This window comes from Leishmania panamensis, assembly GCF_000755165.1.
Source record: "Leishmania panamensis strain MHOM/PA/94/PSC-1 chromosome 31 sequence".
Lineage (NCBI taxonomy): Eukaryota > Euglenozoa > Kinetoplastea > Trypanosomatida > Trypanosomatidae > Leishmania > Leishmania panamensis.
The window spans coordinates 369893-385907 of record NC_025878.1 but is presented as its reverse complement, the minus strand read 5'-3'; the positions used below and the strand labels follow the sequence as shown (position 1 = coordinate 385907).

The 16015-nt window shown below is 59.0% G+C and overlaps 3 protein-coding genes across 3 annotated transcripts, besides 4 other annotated features; all 3 read left to right on the top strand.

Moving 5' to 3' along the window:
* Positions 1-368: 368 nt before the first annotated feature.
* Positions 369-883: a repeat region.
* Positions 884-5184: 4301 nt separating this feature from the next.
* LPMP_311000 (hypothetical protein) lies at positions 5185-8079 on the top strand (the record flags this gene model as incomplete). The annotated part of the gene is made up of 1 exon (XM_010703186.1): positions 5185-8079. One exon carries the CDS (start codon positions 5185-5187, stop codon positions 8077-8079), a length of 2895 nt encoding a protein of 964 aa, XP_010701488.1.
* A 1161-nt stretch (positions 8080-9240) lies between these two features.
* LPMP_310990 (biotin/lipoate protein ligase-like protein) lies at positions 9241-10032 on the top strand (the record flags this gene model as incomplete). The annotated part of the gene is made up of 1 exon (XM_010703185.1): positions 9241-10032. One exon carries the CDS (start codon positions 9241-9243, stop codon positions 10030-10032), a length of 792 nt encoding a protein of 263 aa, XP_010701487.1.
* Positions 10033-10640: 608 nt separating this feature from the next.
* Positions 10641-11405: a repeat region.
* Positions 11406-11882: 477 nt separating this feature from the next.
* Positions 11883-12386: a repeat region.
* Positions 12387-12491: 105 nt separating this feature from the next.
* LPMP_310980 (hypothetical protein) lies at positions 12492-14783 on the top strand (the record flags this gene model as incomplete). The annotated part of the gene is made up of 1 exon (XM_010703184.1): positions 12492-14783. One exon carries the CDS (start codon positions 12492-12494, stop codon positions 14781-14783), a length of 2292 nt encoding a protein of 763 aa, XP_010701486.1.
* Positions 14784-15349: 566 nt separating this feature from the next.
* Positions 15350-15901: a repeat region.
* The last annotated feature ends 114 nt before the right edge of the window (positions 15902-16015 follow it).

Here is a 16015-nt window from a genome sequence, read left to right as displayed (position 1 = left end):
ACTACCCATGTGCGCAGGCTACTCCCTTATCCGTCTCTTTAACTTACTGCCCCTTTCTTCAGCGGTTTGAATGCTCTGGGGTTTTCACTTTGTGATGTTCGGCTTCTGCGTACTTCAGGTGAGCTTCGCAGAGACGGAGAGGAAAGGAGAGAGGGATGCGTATCTCCTCTGTTGGAGCAAAGCGCACGCACCCACGTACGCGGAGACGGCGGCACGGCGAGGGACTCCGCTGTCTGCCGGTGTTTTTCCTCTTCGCTGCACTTCAGCAGCTCCCACCGTGGCTGAGGCTGGGTGCGCGGCTCCGCCTTGTTTCCTCTTTTCTCTATCGGCGTATACCCCTCCTTCCCCTCCTCACGATGACGAAGGGTCATCTTAACGCGCGGCACATCAGGGCCCTGCACCCCATTTTCTGTGGGGAAGCCCAGGCAGCCCCCCATCCCTGCCAGTGCCGAGCCACTGCTGGCGGTGGCAGGGCCAAGCATGCACAATGTAGCGAGGTCAGAGAAGTGCGCCGCTGCTGATGCCGGCGGGCAGGTCCTGGATGGCGCTGCGTCGGGGCAGCCTGCGACAGTGAGCACGTCTGGGCCATCCATGTGATGGTCAGACTGTCTGCGTGACTTGGATGTAGTGCCCCCATTGCTCCACTGCCCACTGGTGTGGGGAGCCTGAGCCACCCCCGGAGAGATGCAGCAGGTGGCAGCCTGCGAGTCCCATGGGGATGGGCAGTAGATGTGACAGAGGTCTTGTGCCGATGACTGGACTGGCACAGTACTGTAAAGCCTCTCTAGCGCCGTTGCACAGAACGCCATGAGCCCCAGTGGCAGCCTGTGTGTAGAGTACAGTTGAACTCATATTGTATGATGGCGTGGACAGGCTGAGAAAAGTAGCCTCGTTCTCCTTTGAGGAGAGTCGCCCCCATGTGAGGAAGAGAGACGCAATGGACATTTGCTGCGAATATCACCGCCTGTGAAAGCAGCTGCCCCCCGCTGTCACCCCCCTCTTCTGCACTTGCGCTTCTCTTTCTTCTCCATTATCGCTTTCCTGTACTGTCTCTCTTCGTGTTGCGATACCGCTGAGCGTCTGTCTTTCTCTCCAGACCAGAGGAGAATACGCCAGCTTTGAGAGGGACGTTTTTCTCACTTCGCTGCCGCCATTTCATGAATCCATGCGTGCATTGTCGCTTACTCAGCAGGGCTATCACTGCAGCTTCGCTGGTGAATAGCTTGATTCGCTCTCGCCCTTCAGCACCACGGCGCCTGTGATTTCGTGCAGCCACACGTCTGTCCCGGACGCCGCAATTCTGTCTTAGACGTACAAGTGTATTGCCAGAGGAGTGGCGTGAGGCCAGTAGTGCACGCGCTCGTGAACCAGACGAAGCAGTCCAAGACCTGCAACGTTCAGTCTGGCATTCACTGATAGGGACATGCGATACCGAGAGATGGCCACGCTGGCGGCCTGCTGCTCACGCAGACGACGCCGATTCTCGGGGAGGCGATAGGGTCGCCGTCCCCGGATTAACAGCATCAGCGCGAGGAGGCCCAGAGGAACCAAAGCAGCAAAGCTAACAAGGACGCTGCCAAGAGCAACAACCCCGATGAGAGTGGACGACGATGCATCCAGCACTTTGCGCTGCACCGAAAGGACCGCGCTTTTCCCTGTCATGGAGCGATTCTACCACTCCCTGTAGTGCCGCAGGTGGCGGCTGCCGAAGGCGTCTTCCTTCGCCACCCAGCCGACTACTGTGTTTACCCATTCCACTTCTTGCTGCCAGCGTCACTGCCGCCAAGTTACGACCCGGACCTGCACGCTAAAGATGAACAGTACATCAACAGACAAGCCGCCGTGCGCTATTGCGCGAAAGTGTACGTCTGAGGACTGAGTGTGAAGGATTTGGCGACCACACTGACGGACGTTCTTGCCGCAACGATGAAGCCGCCGCCGCGCAACTGACTTGTGGCCGAGGTGCCGCAGGTTGGCAGCGTTGGCGAGGCACAGCTGAATCCCAGCAACAAGGGGGGCCTTATTAGTGACACCGCCACTGCTTCTGGCAAAGACGGTCGCTTGCGTTTCCCTGCTGACAGGCTCGCGCCTGTGCTTTGCAACGGACCGCGATCTCAAACCTCAGCTGACTCGAAAGGAGGTACCGTTGGAGGCGGAATGAGTCGTACGCTTTGTATGTGGTTTACGATGGCATCGAGCACATCTGGCAAGCCTCTGCATGGCGTGCCTGTCTCTTTTGCTCAGGTGCTGCGGCTTGATGTCCATGAGGCATGTATGGCGACGTACAACACTGTTGTTGAGGAGGACATTCTTCATACGACTCTCTCTGGGAAGCGGAGTGATGATATTAAGTTGCGCGCATGTGCTGGCGGGCTCATTGCCTCCTGTGAGGGAGGTGGTCTTAACTGCATCTCCACATGGTCGGCTGAGAAAACGTGAGATGTACTACGCTACGCGAACGAATCCATTGGAGCCGCCATTACGGGCGGCTCTCTACGCACCGCTCTCGTGTCACGGCTCCCGCCCCGCGTTGCACCGAGCACCTCAGCCGCTGTTCATGGAGCCTGTCGCTCAGAGACCCTAGCGGAGCTAATGCGAGGCCGCCGCCGCCGCCTCTATCTGATCTGTGTAGCGGGAAAATCGATTCTTTTCGACTACCCAACTCAAGAGGCACTGCCTGCTGTGGTGTAGCAGCACATCCACCTTGTGTTTTCTCTTGTCGTATCGCTGCTCGCTCACCTCGGTTTTCCGGCCTTTTGCGTTACCCAAGATGCTATAATCGTCCTGTTAGCCGCATGCATGACTTGGCTTATCACTGCCACTGTGAACAGTCCGAGCGCGGTGGGAGACGACTGGACTGTCGACCAGTGATCTGCGAAGGGGCATGAGCAATGAGCACAGACAGCCAAGCCGAAGTACCCCACGTACTTCTTAGGAGGTGTTTTACTGGCGGTGCACACAAATCAACCACAAGGCTGGTTGGATGAGGGCACGTAGCCCAATTACCTAAAAAGCCGTCATTTACTGATACTGCCTTGCAGAGCCCACGCACCGACGTGTTGCTGCCATACCACCGCACCACTCGTTGTGACTCTCCACTTATTCTTTTCGCGACTTGTTCCCTCGCGTCTTCAATCACCTTTGCGCCCATCTGTTGCACTGCAAGCAAACCACTCCCACCTTGCACTTGATTCGCGCTCATCACACCAGTGCATCATCATGGCATTGCTTGTCTTTACCCACGAGCAGAAGAGGCGCGGTTTCTTTTTGTTTTTCTACCTGCACTTCTGTAGCTTATCGTGTGTGTGTGTGTGTGCTCGTGTAGGCGCTAGCGTATGTGTAGCTCGCTGGTGCGGCTGCCGGAACCTCTGCTCTCTTGCTCGTTACTCTTTCCTCTCTCCTCTCTCCTGGTCGAAGAGTGTCGAGCAATACACCGTATCACTACTGTTTCCTTACTATTATTATTTTGCCTCGTTTACTCGTGTGTTCTCTTGTGTTTAGACTTATCATGTCTGCGTGTCGACAGTCACTGGAGACGATCTCTGCGCCTCTCTCTCTCTCTCTCTCTCACACTCTCCCTTAGACTCCAGAAGGAGAGGACATGGGCTGACGTCCATGTCAACGTTAGAGGCAGCATTGCAGTCAGGCCGACCACTTCCCTTTCCTTCCAACTATTTTCTGTGAATTCGTTCTACCTTCTTCTTATTCCCATCAAGGACCTCTAGAGTTCTTCATACAGCTACGGTGTCTACCTCTCCTGTAAAGCCCAGGTCTCGTGTGTGGTCGCTCGAACCCTCTCGCTAAGTCTCTGCCTGGCGTCATCTTCCATGCCGTGCAAAATCGTGAGAAACTGTGGCTGAAGGACGGCTGTCAGACGGCACATGCCAAACTCTGCTGCGCCAAAGTTGGTCAGCGGACTCCTTTTTAATTCTTCTATATTTTCTGTGCTTCATTGTTGCGATGGGCGTTCATGTCTCTCACTCTCTCACTTGTCGGCTTTGGTTTGTGCCTTCGCTTTGCTTTTTGCGTTCTCCCTCACCTCCCAGCCTCCCCCTTCCTCCTCCCCTCGTGCGCGCGCGCGCGATTTCTCGCACTGCCACCGCGCACAGAACAAAGTGACGCGGGGAAGTCTCTCGGAGACCGACAAGGCCCGACCTTTTCTTCGCAGTCCCGTGATGTTTGCCACCGCCATCCTCCTGTTGTTTGGGCTGCAGTGATGGCCAAACACACAAGCAAAGGCTGAGGGGGCTTTTAGGCGCTCTCTTCTCCTTCACCCCCCTCGACTTCCCCCCTCTTCTCCCCTTCTACCCCTCCCCTCGCTGCTCACTGTTGCGTTTTCGCGCACTGAGCAGCGAGGGGAGGGGTGGGGCACGTCTGTGTGTGTGTGTGTGTGCTCGCTGGTGTTGTCCCTCTTCCTTGCTCTTAAGCAACGATCGACAGGAAAAGTGAAGTCACAAGAGAGGCCCCCCCAAAAAGCGCCAGCGGCGTATGCATTACGGCCAACAAATTCGCTTTCCCCCCATACGCGCCGTGCTTTTGTGTGCTCGCGGCTCGGCAACGAAGGGAAGCGAGGCCACTTGCTCACCACTGCCGTCTTGCGTGGGGTGCTCGCGGCTGATGTGCTTGCGAGGGAGGCGGCCTCGCTTACGTCGAGGGGTGTTCCTGATGCGTGCCTGGCAGACAAACACACTCCAGCGAAAGGTGGGCAAAGGAAAAAAAGGCTCTGTGTTGACTGCCCATATTTTGCGCGCATTTATTTACCCAGCAGTGGGAGCGAACGCGTCGAAATTGACTAATTCTCCACTTCTCCTCGTCCTGGAATGCATTGCGTTCCTCGTCGCACCACTCACGCAGTACTACACAGCCTCTCCTTCTCTCCTCCTCTCCTCTGCACCTCGCTCCGCTCATTTCTCTCCCGGCAGTGGGCTGAGTTATTTTTAGGAGTACAACGTGTCGGACGCACCGCTATCTTTTTTCCCTCACGGCGTCCTGTTACTGCGCTGGCTTTGCCTCGCATCGTTCATGGGGAGCACAACTAATTTCACTTGGCACGCATACTTTTCTCGCTCGCGCTTTTCTGCACCGATCCCTTCATCAACGCTGAGCAGCTAGTGAGATCGACACTTCTCTTCCCACCTTACCCAGACACCCTTGTAGACGAGAGACACGAGGAGCAGAGACCTCATGTCGCGCAGTCAGCTTTCCATCGACTTGGAGGATTTTTTGGGTTATCAGGCCCCTGTCCCCACCGACGCCTTTGTTATCGGTATCCGACCGCGTGCACCTCTTCAGCGATGGCCTAAGCGTGCCTGTGACGACAATGGCAGCGACTTTTCTGACCTTTCGTCGTGGCCGAACTCTGTCGTTGCGCCAATCGGTGTGTGCAGCCGACGGCGACTACGAGAGCTGCCGTATGAGCCACAGGAGGATCCCGAAGCACAGCGTCGAGCCTTGGTGGCACGACCTCGTCGCCCACATTTATCCGAAAGCCGTGTCACTGTGATTAAAGGGGAGGACAGCGCGAACTCTGAGACCTCCACTCTTGGCACCAATGCTGACGACGCCGAGCTACAGCGTCGTGGTGGGCCGCGCCGTCGGCTGGAGGCGAACCGAGATCAGCTCAGCCGCGAGTTTAGCGAGGCTCAGAACATGGAGCGGCAGCAACAGCAGCTGATTGCTATGCTGACAAGCCGCCTCGATGACATGGATGCCCGCTTTCAGTCGCAGGTGACGGAGCTGACGGCGAAGCTGGAGGAAGTGAACGTCAATGTGGGCGAGAAATACGACTCGATTTATAGCAAGATGTCGGAGACAATGGTTGCGCGGGCAGCAGAGGTGTCTCGACTGGAACAGGAACTAAGAGCATTGAAGACGTCAAACGCCGAAGAGTTCAAATCGTGCCGCGATAGCATCGTTGCGTGCCGCGCAGACTTGGCCAAGCTGGAGGGCCGACTGGAGGGTGTACTGTCCCGTCCGCCGCCACCGTCTGTTGTTGCCCCTCCCTCCCCTTCCTTGACCTCCCCCTCTTCGGTGCCGTCAGCGCAGCCGTCTTCTTCGCCATCGGCGTTCAAGCCTAGTGGTGGCGCTTTTGGTGGCTTGTCCAGCTTCTCGGCGGCGGTACCTTCTGGTAATGCGTCCTCTTCGTCTCCCCCATTTCCTACGGCAGCAACCGTCGGGGCAGGATTGGGCTCGGGTATCTCGACGACTACGCGTAACGGGTTTGGCGCGAGCTCGTTTGATGCAAAGACGGCAGAGTCCGCCCCAACCGCTACCGGAGCGCCTAACCCAACGGCCGACGACGCCGCCGCTTTGACTAAGTCGACATCCACAAAGGCGGTGGCGCTTGAAAGCCCGTTTGCGGCCCAGTCAGTCGATGCGAGCAAATCGAGTAATCCGTTCTCCTTTGAGGGCTCCTTGAACAGAAGTGCAGTCGCCGCTACGAAGCTACAGGAGGCCGCATCCGACAATCCGGCAACCTCAACCAGCATGGGCACGTTTGGTGGTGTGGGCCGCACTTTTCCTGCAGCTGCAAATGCAGCTCTGAGTGCCGGGGAGGTCAAGCCGTCTGTGTTTGGCGGCAGTGTGGCAGGCGCGTCGCAGGGTGCTGGTGCGCCAGCGCCCTCTGGCACTACATCCATCGGTTTTTCGTTTCAAACAAAGGCCGCGGCACCGCCGGCGCAAGGGACCAGTGCGACGACGAACGGATTTGGAGTGGCCACTGCATCCCCTGCTACGCCACGCCCATCGCCTTTTTCGTTCAACACCGCTGGTGTGACGGCCGTTTCCATGACAGCAGGCGGAAATCCATTTATGCCTGCGACCAGCGATTCGTCGGGCCCTACGCCGTCACCGTTTGGCTGCGCACCGATGTCCCAGCAGGCGCCACCGCCAGCGAACGGAGGCGCTTCTGCAGCATCGGCACCGGCGACCGCCACTTCTTCGTTCGACCTGAGTAACCCGAGCGCGCGAGCACCGGCCAGCAGTGGAGGCCATAGTGGCAGCCGCCGCAGCAGCAGCGGTCGCGGTTTCGGTGGTGTCGCTTTCCCTGCATCCACCACACTATCAACAGGCGTACAAATGACACCCGCAGCATCCTTTTCCTTCGGCACAACCCAAGCCCATGAGCCGAGTGCGCCGCCCGTCGCATTCACCAGCGCGGTTGGTGCCTCTTCGGTGTCATCAACCGTACCGACATCCGGCCCTTCAAGCAGCGGAACTGCCCCTGCCTTCGGACTTAACACTGCTGGCAACAGTGGCAGCAACACCAGCGGTGGCGGCACTGGTGCTTTTGGCAGCAGCGCTTTTCCTTCCACAGGTGCTTTCCCGTTCTCCTCCACGACTTCAGGACCCACCCCGTTTGGTGGCCCGTTCGGCGGTGGGGGCAGCGGCGCACTGACTCCTGCTTGTGCTGCCCCGGCCTTCGGAGGATCCTCAAACGGCGCGTCGTCGAGCAGTTTCAGCTTTGGTGGCGCACCGACCACTGCCACACGGGACACGGCTGGTGCTCTGGGCGCGAACGTAAATCAGCCGAAACCGCCCGTCAGTGCCCCATTCGGCGGGGGCGGTTTCAACACCAACACCAACACCAACACCAATGCCTTTGGTGCAGCGGCAGATCCGAAGGCCGCATCCCCCAACGCGTTCTCTGGGCCTAGCAGCGCCGCCGGCGCAGGTGGTTCCAGCTCCATGGTCGGAGGCAGCGGCGGAGGTGTGGGCAGCAATCCGGTGAGTGGCAGTGCAGCGTCCACACCATTTGGGGCTAGCATGAACATCAACAACAACGCCAGCAACTCCGTCTTCGGTTCCGGCGGTGGCGGCGCTGCTGGTGCCTTTGGTGGCGAGGCATTTGGGGCGGCGCCTGCAAGAGGGCCGGCGCCCGTGTTTGGCAGCAGTCCGGCAGGTGAAAGCGGCCCGTCTCGCAGCGCCTTTGGAGCGGCGCCGCCGGCGTTCTCGCAACCGCTTAGCAGCTCTCCGGTATTTGGCGGCGGTGCTGCTGCGACAGGGGTGAGGGGTGGGTCATCACACGGGACGAGCATTCTAGGCTCGAGTTCTCGAAAGAAGGCACCCAGACGCTACTGAGGTGTAGGTGTGTCGTCGCGGGAGGGGGAGGGGGTTGGGGTGTGTTGTTTTGGCCTGTAGTTGAGCTCCCAGGGGTCTTGCACGACGGGAAGCAGATTTACGTGTGGCATTTTTGCTCATTACTCTAACTTTCGCGTCGATCAGGAGACGCCATGTGCGGCGACTTTCTCTTTTTTCTGTCCTTTGATGTTGTCGATTCTCCTGCATCGTATCTTCTAAAGCAGGCGTCAGAAGCGGCAGCAGATCCGTGCTGTGTGGTGGGCGCAGAGGTAATGTGTGCTTCTTGGCATCGATAAGCTCAGTAAAGTGTGCGTGCATGTGTGTGCGGGTGAGGGAGGTGTGTGTGTGTGTGTGTGTGTGCATTGCTTCATTGGTTCTCCCCTCTCTCTTCAACGACATACTCCACCAACAAAGAATTCTCTAGAAAAGCACTCAGAGCTGCTCCTTCTTCCCCTCTTTTTTCCTTTCGGTTTCTTCTGCGCTCCTCATTGCTCAGCACGACCCCTGTCTGTTGCGTGCTGATGTCTTTTGTGCACGTCTTCGTATATGTGCGGGGCGGTGATGGGCGCGCGCCTTACGCAGAAAAACAGCCAACACCAACAAAAGGGAGACGCCGTTTGTCGCCACAGTACACTCGACGTGGCTCTCTCATTTCTTCGTTGACGTCATTCACATCCAACCCCTCAGCAGCGCGTCACTATCACTGCCATCATCACTCGCATCAGCAACGGAACGAATCATTGACCTTTTCTGGGGCGATGAGCTCTGACAAGTCTGTACACTGCGTCACACCCACTCGAAATCAATCCTCTCCTTTGCTGTACCCTCCCTCATTTGTCCTCCTACACACGCTGCCCTCTCTCTATTGCCGAGCAACTCCCTTCCTCGCTTGTTTTTCTTCTCTCTCTTCCTCTCGCTCTGCGGTGTGATCACGTACCGATTTCCTCACCGCACTGTCTTGACCGCCTAACACGACAGACGTACGCCCACGAATTATCACGCATCTGTGCTCCAATTACCCGCGCATCTACCATCGCACAGCTACAGGTGTTGCTTCCCCAATCAACGAGCAACGAAGAAGCCAAACAAAACTAACGTGCATCACACTCCATTGACAGCAGCGAAGCCAAGCAAAGTCACACGCCCACTCCAACTTCGACCATGCCCGCCAACTTCCCTCCCAACATACAGTTTCTCGAGGAAGTGGGCTCCACCATGGATGTGGCCCGCACCATGAAGATGACGGCTGGCGGGCAACCATTTGCCCTCGTCGCGGCTGTGCAGACAGCTGGTCGCGGCACATGCGGTCGCACCTGGACCTCGCCGAAGGGAAACCTCTACATGACCTTGGGTGTACCTCAGCAAGGCCAACCGCCATGCTTTAAGGAAGAGCTGGTGCCTGTGCTGCCGCTCATCTGCGGTCTTGCGTGCCGCCGCGCTGTGCTGGAGGTGCTTCACCTGGACGAGGCGTCGGCAAAGGCATCGCTCGCTGCGGAGGCGTCCAAGGCTGTGTCGACCAAGTGGCCGAATGACATCATCTACAAGCACAAAAAGATCGGCGGCAGCCTGATCGAAGCCGACGGGGATTACTTTATCATTGGAATTGGCGTGAACGTCGCCGTGACACCGCAGGTGACGGATGCAGGGCGAGAGGCAACGATGGTCAATGCCATTGCGGAGGAGTTCGGCGTGAAGTCGTGCACCCCGCAGGATCTCGCGAAGGCCATCTGGCACCACTTCTTCGACATCTGCACGTCGCCGGAACAGACACGCGAGTCGGTGATTGAGAGCTTCGACAAGGTGATGGACAAGTCGTTGAAGCTGCACAAGCGACTGCCGGGTGGCCGCGATCCGGAGGAACTGACGGCTGTTTCGCTGAACAGCTGGGGTCATTTGAGGGTGCGCCACGCCGACGGCACCATGGAGGACTTGGCTGCGGAGTACCTCTTCTGAGTAGGTGCCGCGGGTGCGGGGACCGGTGAAGTGACCGGTGGGTGACATAGGGACTCGCCACACACGGCGTGCATTTTGGCGTTCCCAACTTCTGCGTTCAGCTAGGCCGTTTAATCTCACGCTGAGAGACGCGCCTCTTCGTCTTCTGTTCGTCGCGCTTTCCCAGCAAAGCATGCGGCACTCTGCACCCCAGAGGCGGTGTATTGCAGAGGAAACACACACGCTGGCAGATCTTTCGTGAACCCGACGGGCAGGCAGTCGTGTGAGCCCACTATGTCGTGCCCTTCTTTGCCTCAGTGTGTGCCTTATGCGTTTCACCGTCAAGTTCCAGAGAAGGAGTGCCTCACTGCGCTGCCCAACACAACCAGCGTTCCTCAGACGGTGTGCACAGACGGGTCTATAACTTAAGTCCCCCGTGTGGGCACTACACGTGACAACGACCAGACAGCGGCCAACACGGGGGGCACTCGATTACTTCTCGTCATCACGAGGACGTGCTTGTATGTGCATACGCTGAGCTTGTCTTCCCTAATTATGGTCCTCGCTTGGAGGCATTCGAGGAACGATTTCTTGCAGTAATTTATTTTCGACACACTGAGCAGCCATGAACACGCCAGCAGCCGTATGCGCACACAGTCACCGCCCATCCGCCTCCGTGTGCATGCGGCTCTGCCCGGGCCGTCGGGACCATGCCATCGGCCGTCCAGCCGGGACACGCGTCTGCCGGGCGATCCCCGACCCTCCCGCGCACACGCCTGCTGCGCGACAGCCGCCAAAACGAACCAGGTTCGCTGCATGCCCTGGCCCGCGCGGACTACGCTAGGGCCTCCGACACCCCGCACCCCGCCGGCGCGCCATGCACCGCCCTCAGTCGCTGCAGGCCACGGCACCCCGCAATGTGGCGTGGGGGCCCGTCACACGGGAGTCTGGACGACGCGATGGAGCGGTCCGCGCGGCCCTCGTCGTGCATCCGGCATCGGCACCCCGTCGGGCCGGTAGGCTGGCGGGAGAGGTGCCGCGTGCCCTGCACAGATCCACGGTGGCGCCGATCCGCATGCATGTCCTCGAGCCCTTCGCGCCAACCACTCGCGCTCCCCTGGCTCCTCGATGCCCCCTGCCTGAATGTGGTGCACCACGCCAGCCATCGCCGGTAGCGCGTGCGCAGTACTCGCATATCAGCAGCATGGAGCACGCGTCAGGCGGGGCCCCGCCGTGCGTCTGCGGCTCCAGGAAAGAGTGCGCCAGGGCCTGTTGAATCGTCGGCGCGATGCGTAGTGGGCGTCTGCGAGCGTTGGCATGACCGCGACGCGCGCCGGTGCAGCGCCAGCCCATCTCACACAACCACCCCGCAGCCGCGCCAAAAAGAAGGCGGCCGCCATCCTCAGAGGGCGTGATGAGAGGAGGGGCACAGTGAAAAAATCCAAGTGAGGTGCGTGAAGGGATGCCCTCCTTCCTTTCAATTTTGTACGGTTCACCTCCTCTGCGGAGTTGGTTTCCACTGTAGAGCTCAGCGACGCGATCGGTGGTGTGAAGACCGTCATTGCGGCGTGTGTGTGTTTTGTTTTCTCCGCGTATGCTCACCCGTGTGTAGCGGAAGTTGTGCGTGTGTGCGTTCAAGTTGTCACACGCGTGGTGGGTAAAGCACACTCACTGAACGAGAACGAGTTGTGGCGGTTATACCGGAATCGAACCAGTGAGACACTGCGCTGCATCTGCGATTGCTGAAGTATTGCCCGGCGCCGTGCTACTTTCACAGTGTGCACCTGAACTGCTACGGGTGCAGAAGCGTTTCGCATCTCACCGTGTCCGGTCTTTGCCACTGATGGTGAGCTCAATGTCATCTCACAAAGGACCTGTCAAAAGCCATCACCTGCTTCGACGAAGCGGTGGAGACGCCTTACAGCAATACCGCCTCCGTCATCTGCACAGGGCTCCTTTCTCAGATTCCACTTAGCCACCCGTCTTGCAGATTTCCCCGCCGCCGCTCCAATCATGCCGGTCGCCGCGTGGCGCGTCTCTTGGGGAGAGGAGGGGTGGACAGAGCTCCTCACCCATGGTCGGTGAGGCCTGAGTGGAATGTGCTCGAGTGGCGCTGACAGTCTGACCATCACATGGATGGCCCAGACGTGCTCACTGTCGCAGGCTGCCCCGACGCAGCGCCATCCAGGACCTGCCCGCCGGCATCAGCAGCGGCGCACTTCTCTGGCCTCGCTACATTGTGCATGCTTGGCCCTGCCATCGCCAGCAGTGGCTCGGCACTGGCAGGGATGGGGGGCTGCCTGGGCTTCCCCACAGAGAGAGTGGGGTGCAGGGCCCTGATGTGCCGCACGCTGAGGCGTTCCCTGATGTCAAGGCGCATGTAAAAGTAGAGAAGAAAAAACGCCGTCATCGTTGTATGCGAAGGCACTCTAGCTGAGGGAGCCGTGCGCGCCATAGCTTCTCTCTGTGACTTTGCTCTCATGCCTCTTGCATGCCCGAACCTCCCCGACCTCCGTTTTATCTTTGTCCTCCCTATCTTAGTCGTTTACTGCAAAGTACTGCTTGCAGTCATGCGACACTTCTCTCAGTTGGCGCTGGGGGACTCGTGCGGGGTGTGTCTTGCGCTGCGCCGTCTTGCCAACAAAAGCCAACCCACCGGCGTGCCGGAAAAACACGGCAGCGAAGTTGTGAGCGAAGCCGTTCCCGGCGCCGGCGCTACCTCTCTGTCCTCTCGTCTTGCGACAAATCACAGCGGCAACGTAGCGTCTGCCCTTAGCGAGGAGGTGGCGGCTCGTGGGCGGGCGGACCACTCGTCGCACCGCGACTTTATGTTTCAGGCGGAGTGGCAGCGTACCGGCCGTCACGCAGACGGAGGGCATCGCCGGTCTCAGCCGCAGCGGTCTCGACGGCGCTCCACTCGCATCTCATTTACGCATGACGAGCGGGGGAGTGCGGAGGCGGCTGTGAGTAGGCGAGATCCTCGCGACTCTGAGGAGCTGCCTGTGGTGCACCCCGGAGCCGACCTCCCGCCTGTACCCCAGCGTGCGCTCGTCGAAAAGCGTGCGGGCAAGTTCTCGTTTGTCAGCGATCCGAGCCAGCGTGCTAGCCGCGACTTCTATGGCAACGAGGTGCCCAACAACACACCGAAGCCGAAGTTGCCGATGTGGGCCTCGAGCCTGACCTCACCGGCACTGGGCAAGGTGCGCCTGGTGGAGGAGTCGTGGATCTCACGGGACGCACAGGGTGTGCTTGGCGAAAATGTCACTGCTCCGTTTGTGCGTTGGCTATGCAGCAGTGTGCTGCCCGTGGACTCGGCTCTGCGAGAGCAGCTGGAGGCAAACGTGCTGCTGGACCTGCGCTTCACCACGGCCCGCGGTGTGTATGCGAAAAGGGCGTTCAGGCGGGGGGATGTGATGCTCACGATTCCCCTCTTCTTGGCTGCCCAGAGCGAGGCCCCGAGCTGCGCAGCGTGGCTTACCCTGAACAGCGAGACGCTGGCGAGGTACTCCACGGCTGCGCAGCAGCGAGTCGGACTACCATCGTACAACACCATCAAGCAAGTTATCTCGGCGCGGCGGTCCTCCTTCGACCCAATTCCGCACCCTCTCTTCCTCGATCAGGTCTGCACAGCGCTGCTGCTTGCGTGTGAGAAGGCAGACGGCGAGGCGAGTCCGCTCTTCCCGTATCTACGGCTGTTAAGCTCTGCAGAGCTCTTTGACGACGAGGCTATCAAGGAGTTGCATCTTGGCGTGCTGGATCCGACGACCCATATGGAGTACGGCGACCACATCAAGCGGTTTCAACATTACATGCGGGAGCTGCACGCGGTCTGGTGGGCAGCGTACGAATCAGCGGCAGAGCAAGGACTTGGCGCAGAGCTCGCCGGGGCAGCCACTGCTACTGTGCGTTGCTCATCTGTGCCGATTCTTTGCATGGACAAGGAGGGTATCCACACCACTGCCCCCATCGACACGAAGGGCAGAGGATCTCAAGGCGTCAGTCACACGAGTGTGGGATGCGCCGATGCAAAAGTGACAGGCGTTGGCGCCTCTGCCACTTTCATAGGAGGGAAGCCGCCTCCGTCGTTGGAAGACATGTTGTGGGCTCTTCGTGTCGTCTTGTCTCGCCAAAAGGTGCTGCCGCACCTCCGCGTCAACCGAGCCGCCTTCGAGCGTGTGCACGACGAGAACGACGAGGGCGAGGAGCTGGACGCGTTTGGAAAGGCGATGATGAAGGGAAAATACGCCTTTTACCAACACGCTTTGCGTGCCATTGACGAGGACCGGCTACGCGTGAATGAGGTGGATCCCACAGCAATCCCCACTGTTGTGCCGCTGTTGGACATGTTGAGCCATCCGCCCGGTGGCGTACCGAATGTGACGTACACTGTGGAGCGAATAGAGAGGACGGGAGGAGGGACTGGCAGTACGTTAGAAGTGAACACAAGTCCTTATCAGGGTGACTTGGCTAGGGACACGTCCGTCAGCGCATCTCCATCCTTTCAGGTGGTGGTGCGCGCCATAGACGACATCGAGGAGGATGAGGAGCTCACCGTCTCCTACGTCAAGTGCTACAGTGTAGCCTATACTCTTTACCGTTACGGCTTCTTGCCGTTGTCGCGACGTGAGGATGATGTGGCGGCGCTTCTTCACGCGAACAACGTGGATGGAAATCTTCGACCTGCGCCCGCAAGCGGATCCTCTCCAACGTCTCCCTCGATGGGCAGCGTACTGTCGGCTGTGAGGCGCTGGTGGTCTTCCATCGTTGTGTGAAGTGCGCCTTTTCTCGCGGTTGTGTTCGGCTCTTTGCGACTCGGCTTATCGAGCGAGTGCGCTACACCGGCCTTCGCCTTGCCCATGGGAAGTTGCGATTGCCTTCCTTTTCGTTTTCCTTCGAGAGGAGCCTCTGCACTCTGCGGGTGGAGGGGGTGATGGTGGCGGTGATGGCTGAGCAAGACAAGCCAGCAACGCTGTAGGGTAATGACAATCCGTTTGCGCTACATCGTCTCGTATCGTGAGGATCACAGTGATGCGTGCGTGTCTCCCCCTCCTCACACCATAATGGGGCGTGCTGATCAACACGTATGACCTTCTTGTACGCGCATGTGTGCACAGGGGGTGTTTTTTCTCTTTCTCTCTCTCGTTCTCTGTGACCCGCTTCGGTTTCCTCCCTTGTCTTGCGCCTTTCTCTTCGTTGCCTCTTGACGCAGTGGAACTGCCTACGCACAATTCCGCCCACGTTCCCCACCCAGTCACCTCTCAATAGCGTTAGTAAGAACGTCTATCTCCTTTTTTCTCCACTGATATGCGCCCCCCCCTCGATAACGGGGAGTGGGGGACGCCTCAGCGCGCGGCACATCAGGGCCCTGCACCCCACTCTCTCTGTGGGGAAGCCCAGGCAGCCCCCCATTCCTGCCAGTGCGGAACCACTGCTGGCGGTGGCAGGGCCAAGCATGCACAATGTAGCGAGGTCAGAGAAGTGCGCCGCTGCTGATGCCGGCGGGCAGGTCCTGGATGGCGCTGCGTCGGGGCAGCCTGCGACAGTGAGCACGTCTGGGCCATCCATGTGATGGTCAGACTGTCTGCGTGACTTGGATGTAGTGCCCCCATTGCTCCACTGCCCACTGGTGTGGGGAGCCTGAGCCACCCCCGGAGAGATGCAGCAGGTGGCGATCGGCACAACGGGCGTGGCGGTGAGGCGACCTACGCAGCGGTGGCTAGGTGGAGTTTGAGGCGGAGGAGGGAGCCGCGCTCGGATGACTGAGTCGGCGCATTGCTGTGAGGCGCCTCCATCGTGTCTTTACACGATACGGTGTGCTTGTGAGACAGGGCCGTGGCAGAGTGGTGTTGGGCTCATGTGGAATGGTAAAGAATGGACCAGTTGAAGAGAAGGCTCAGTCACAAGCTGTGATGGGGTTTCGTCTCTTACCTCGCACTATGGTTGTAAAGGTGTGTGTTCTTGTATGGGTTGCGGGGCGTTCTTTCGGGCAGCTTCTAGTCCGGGA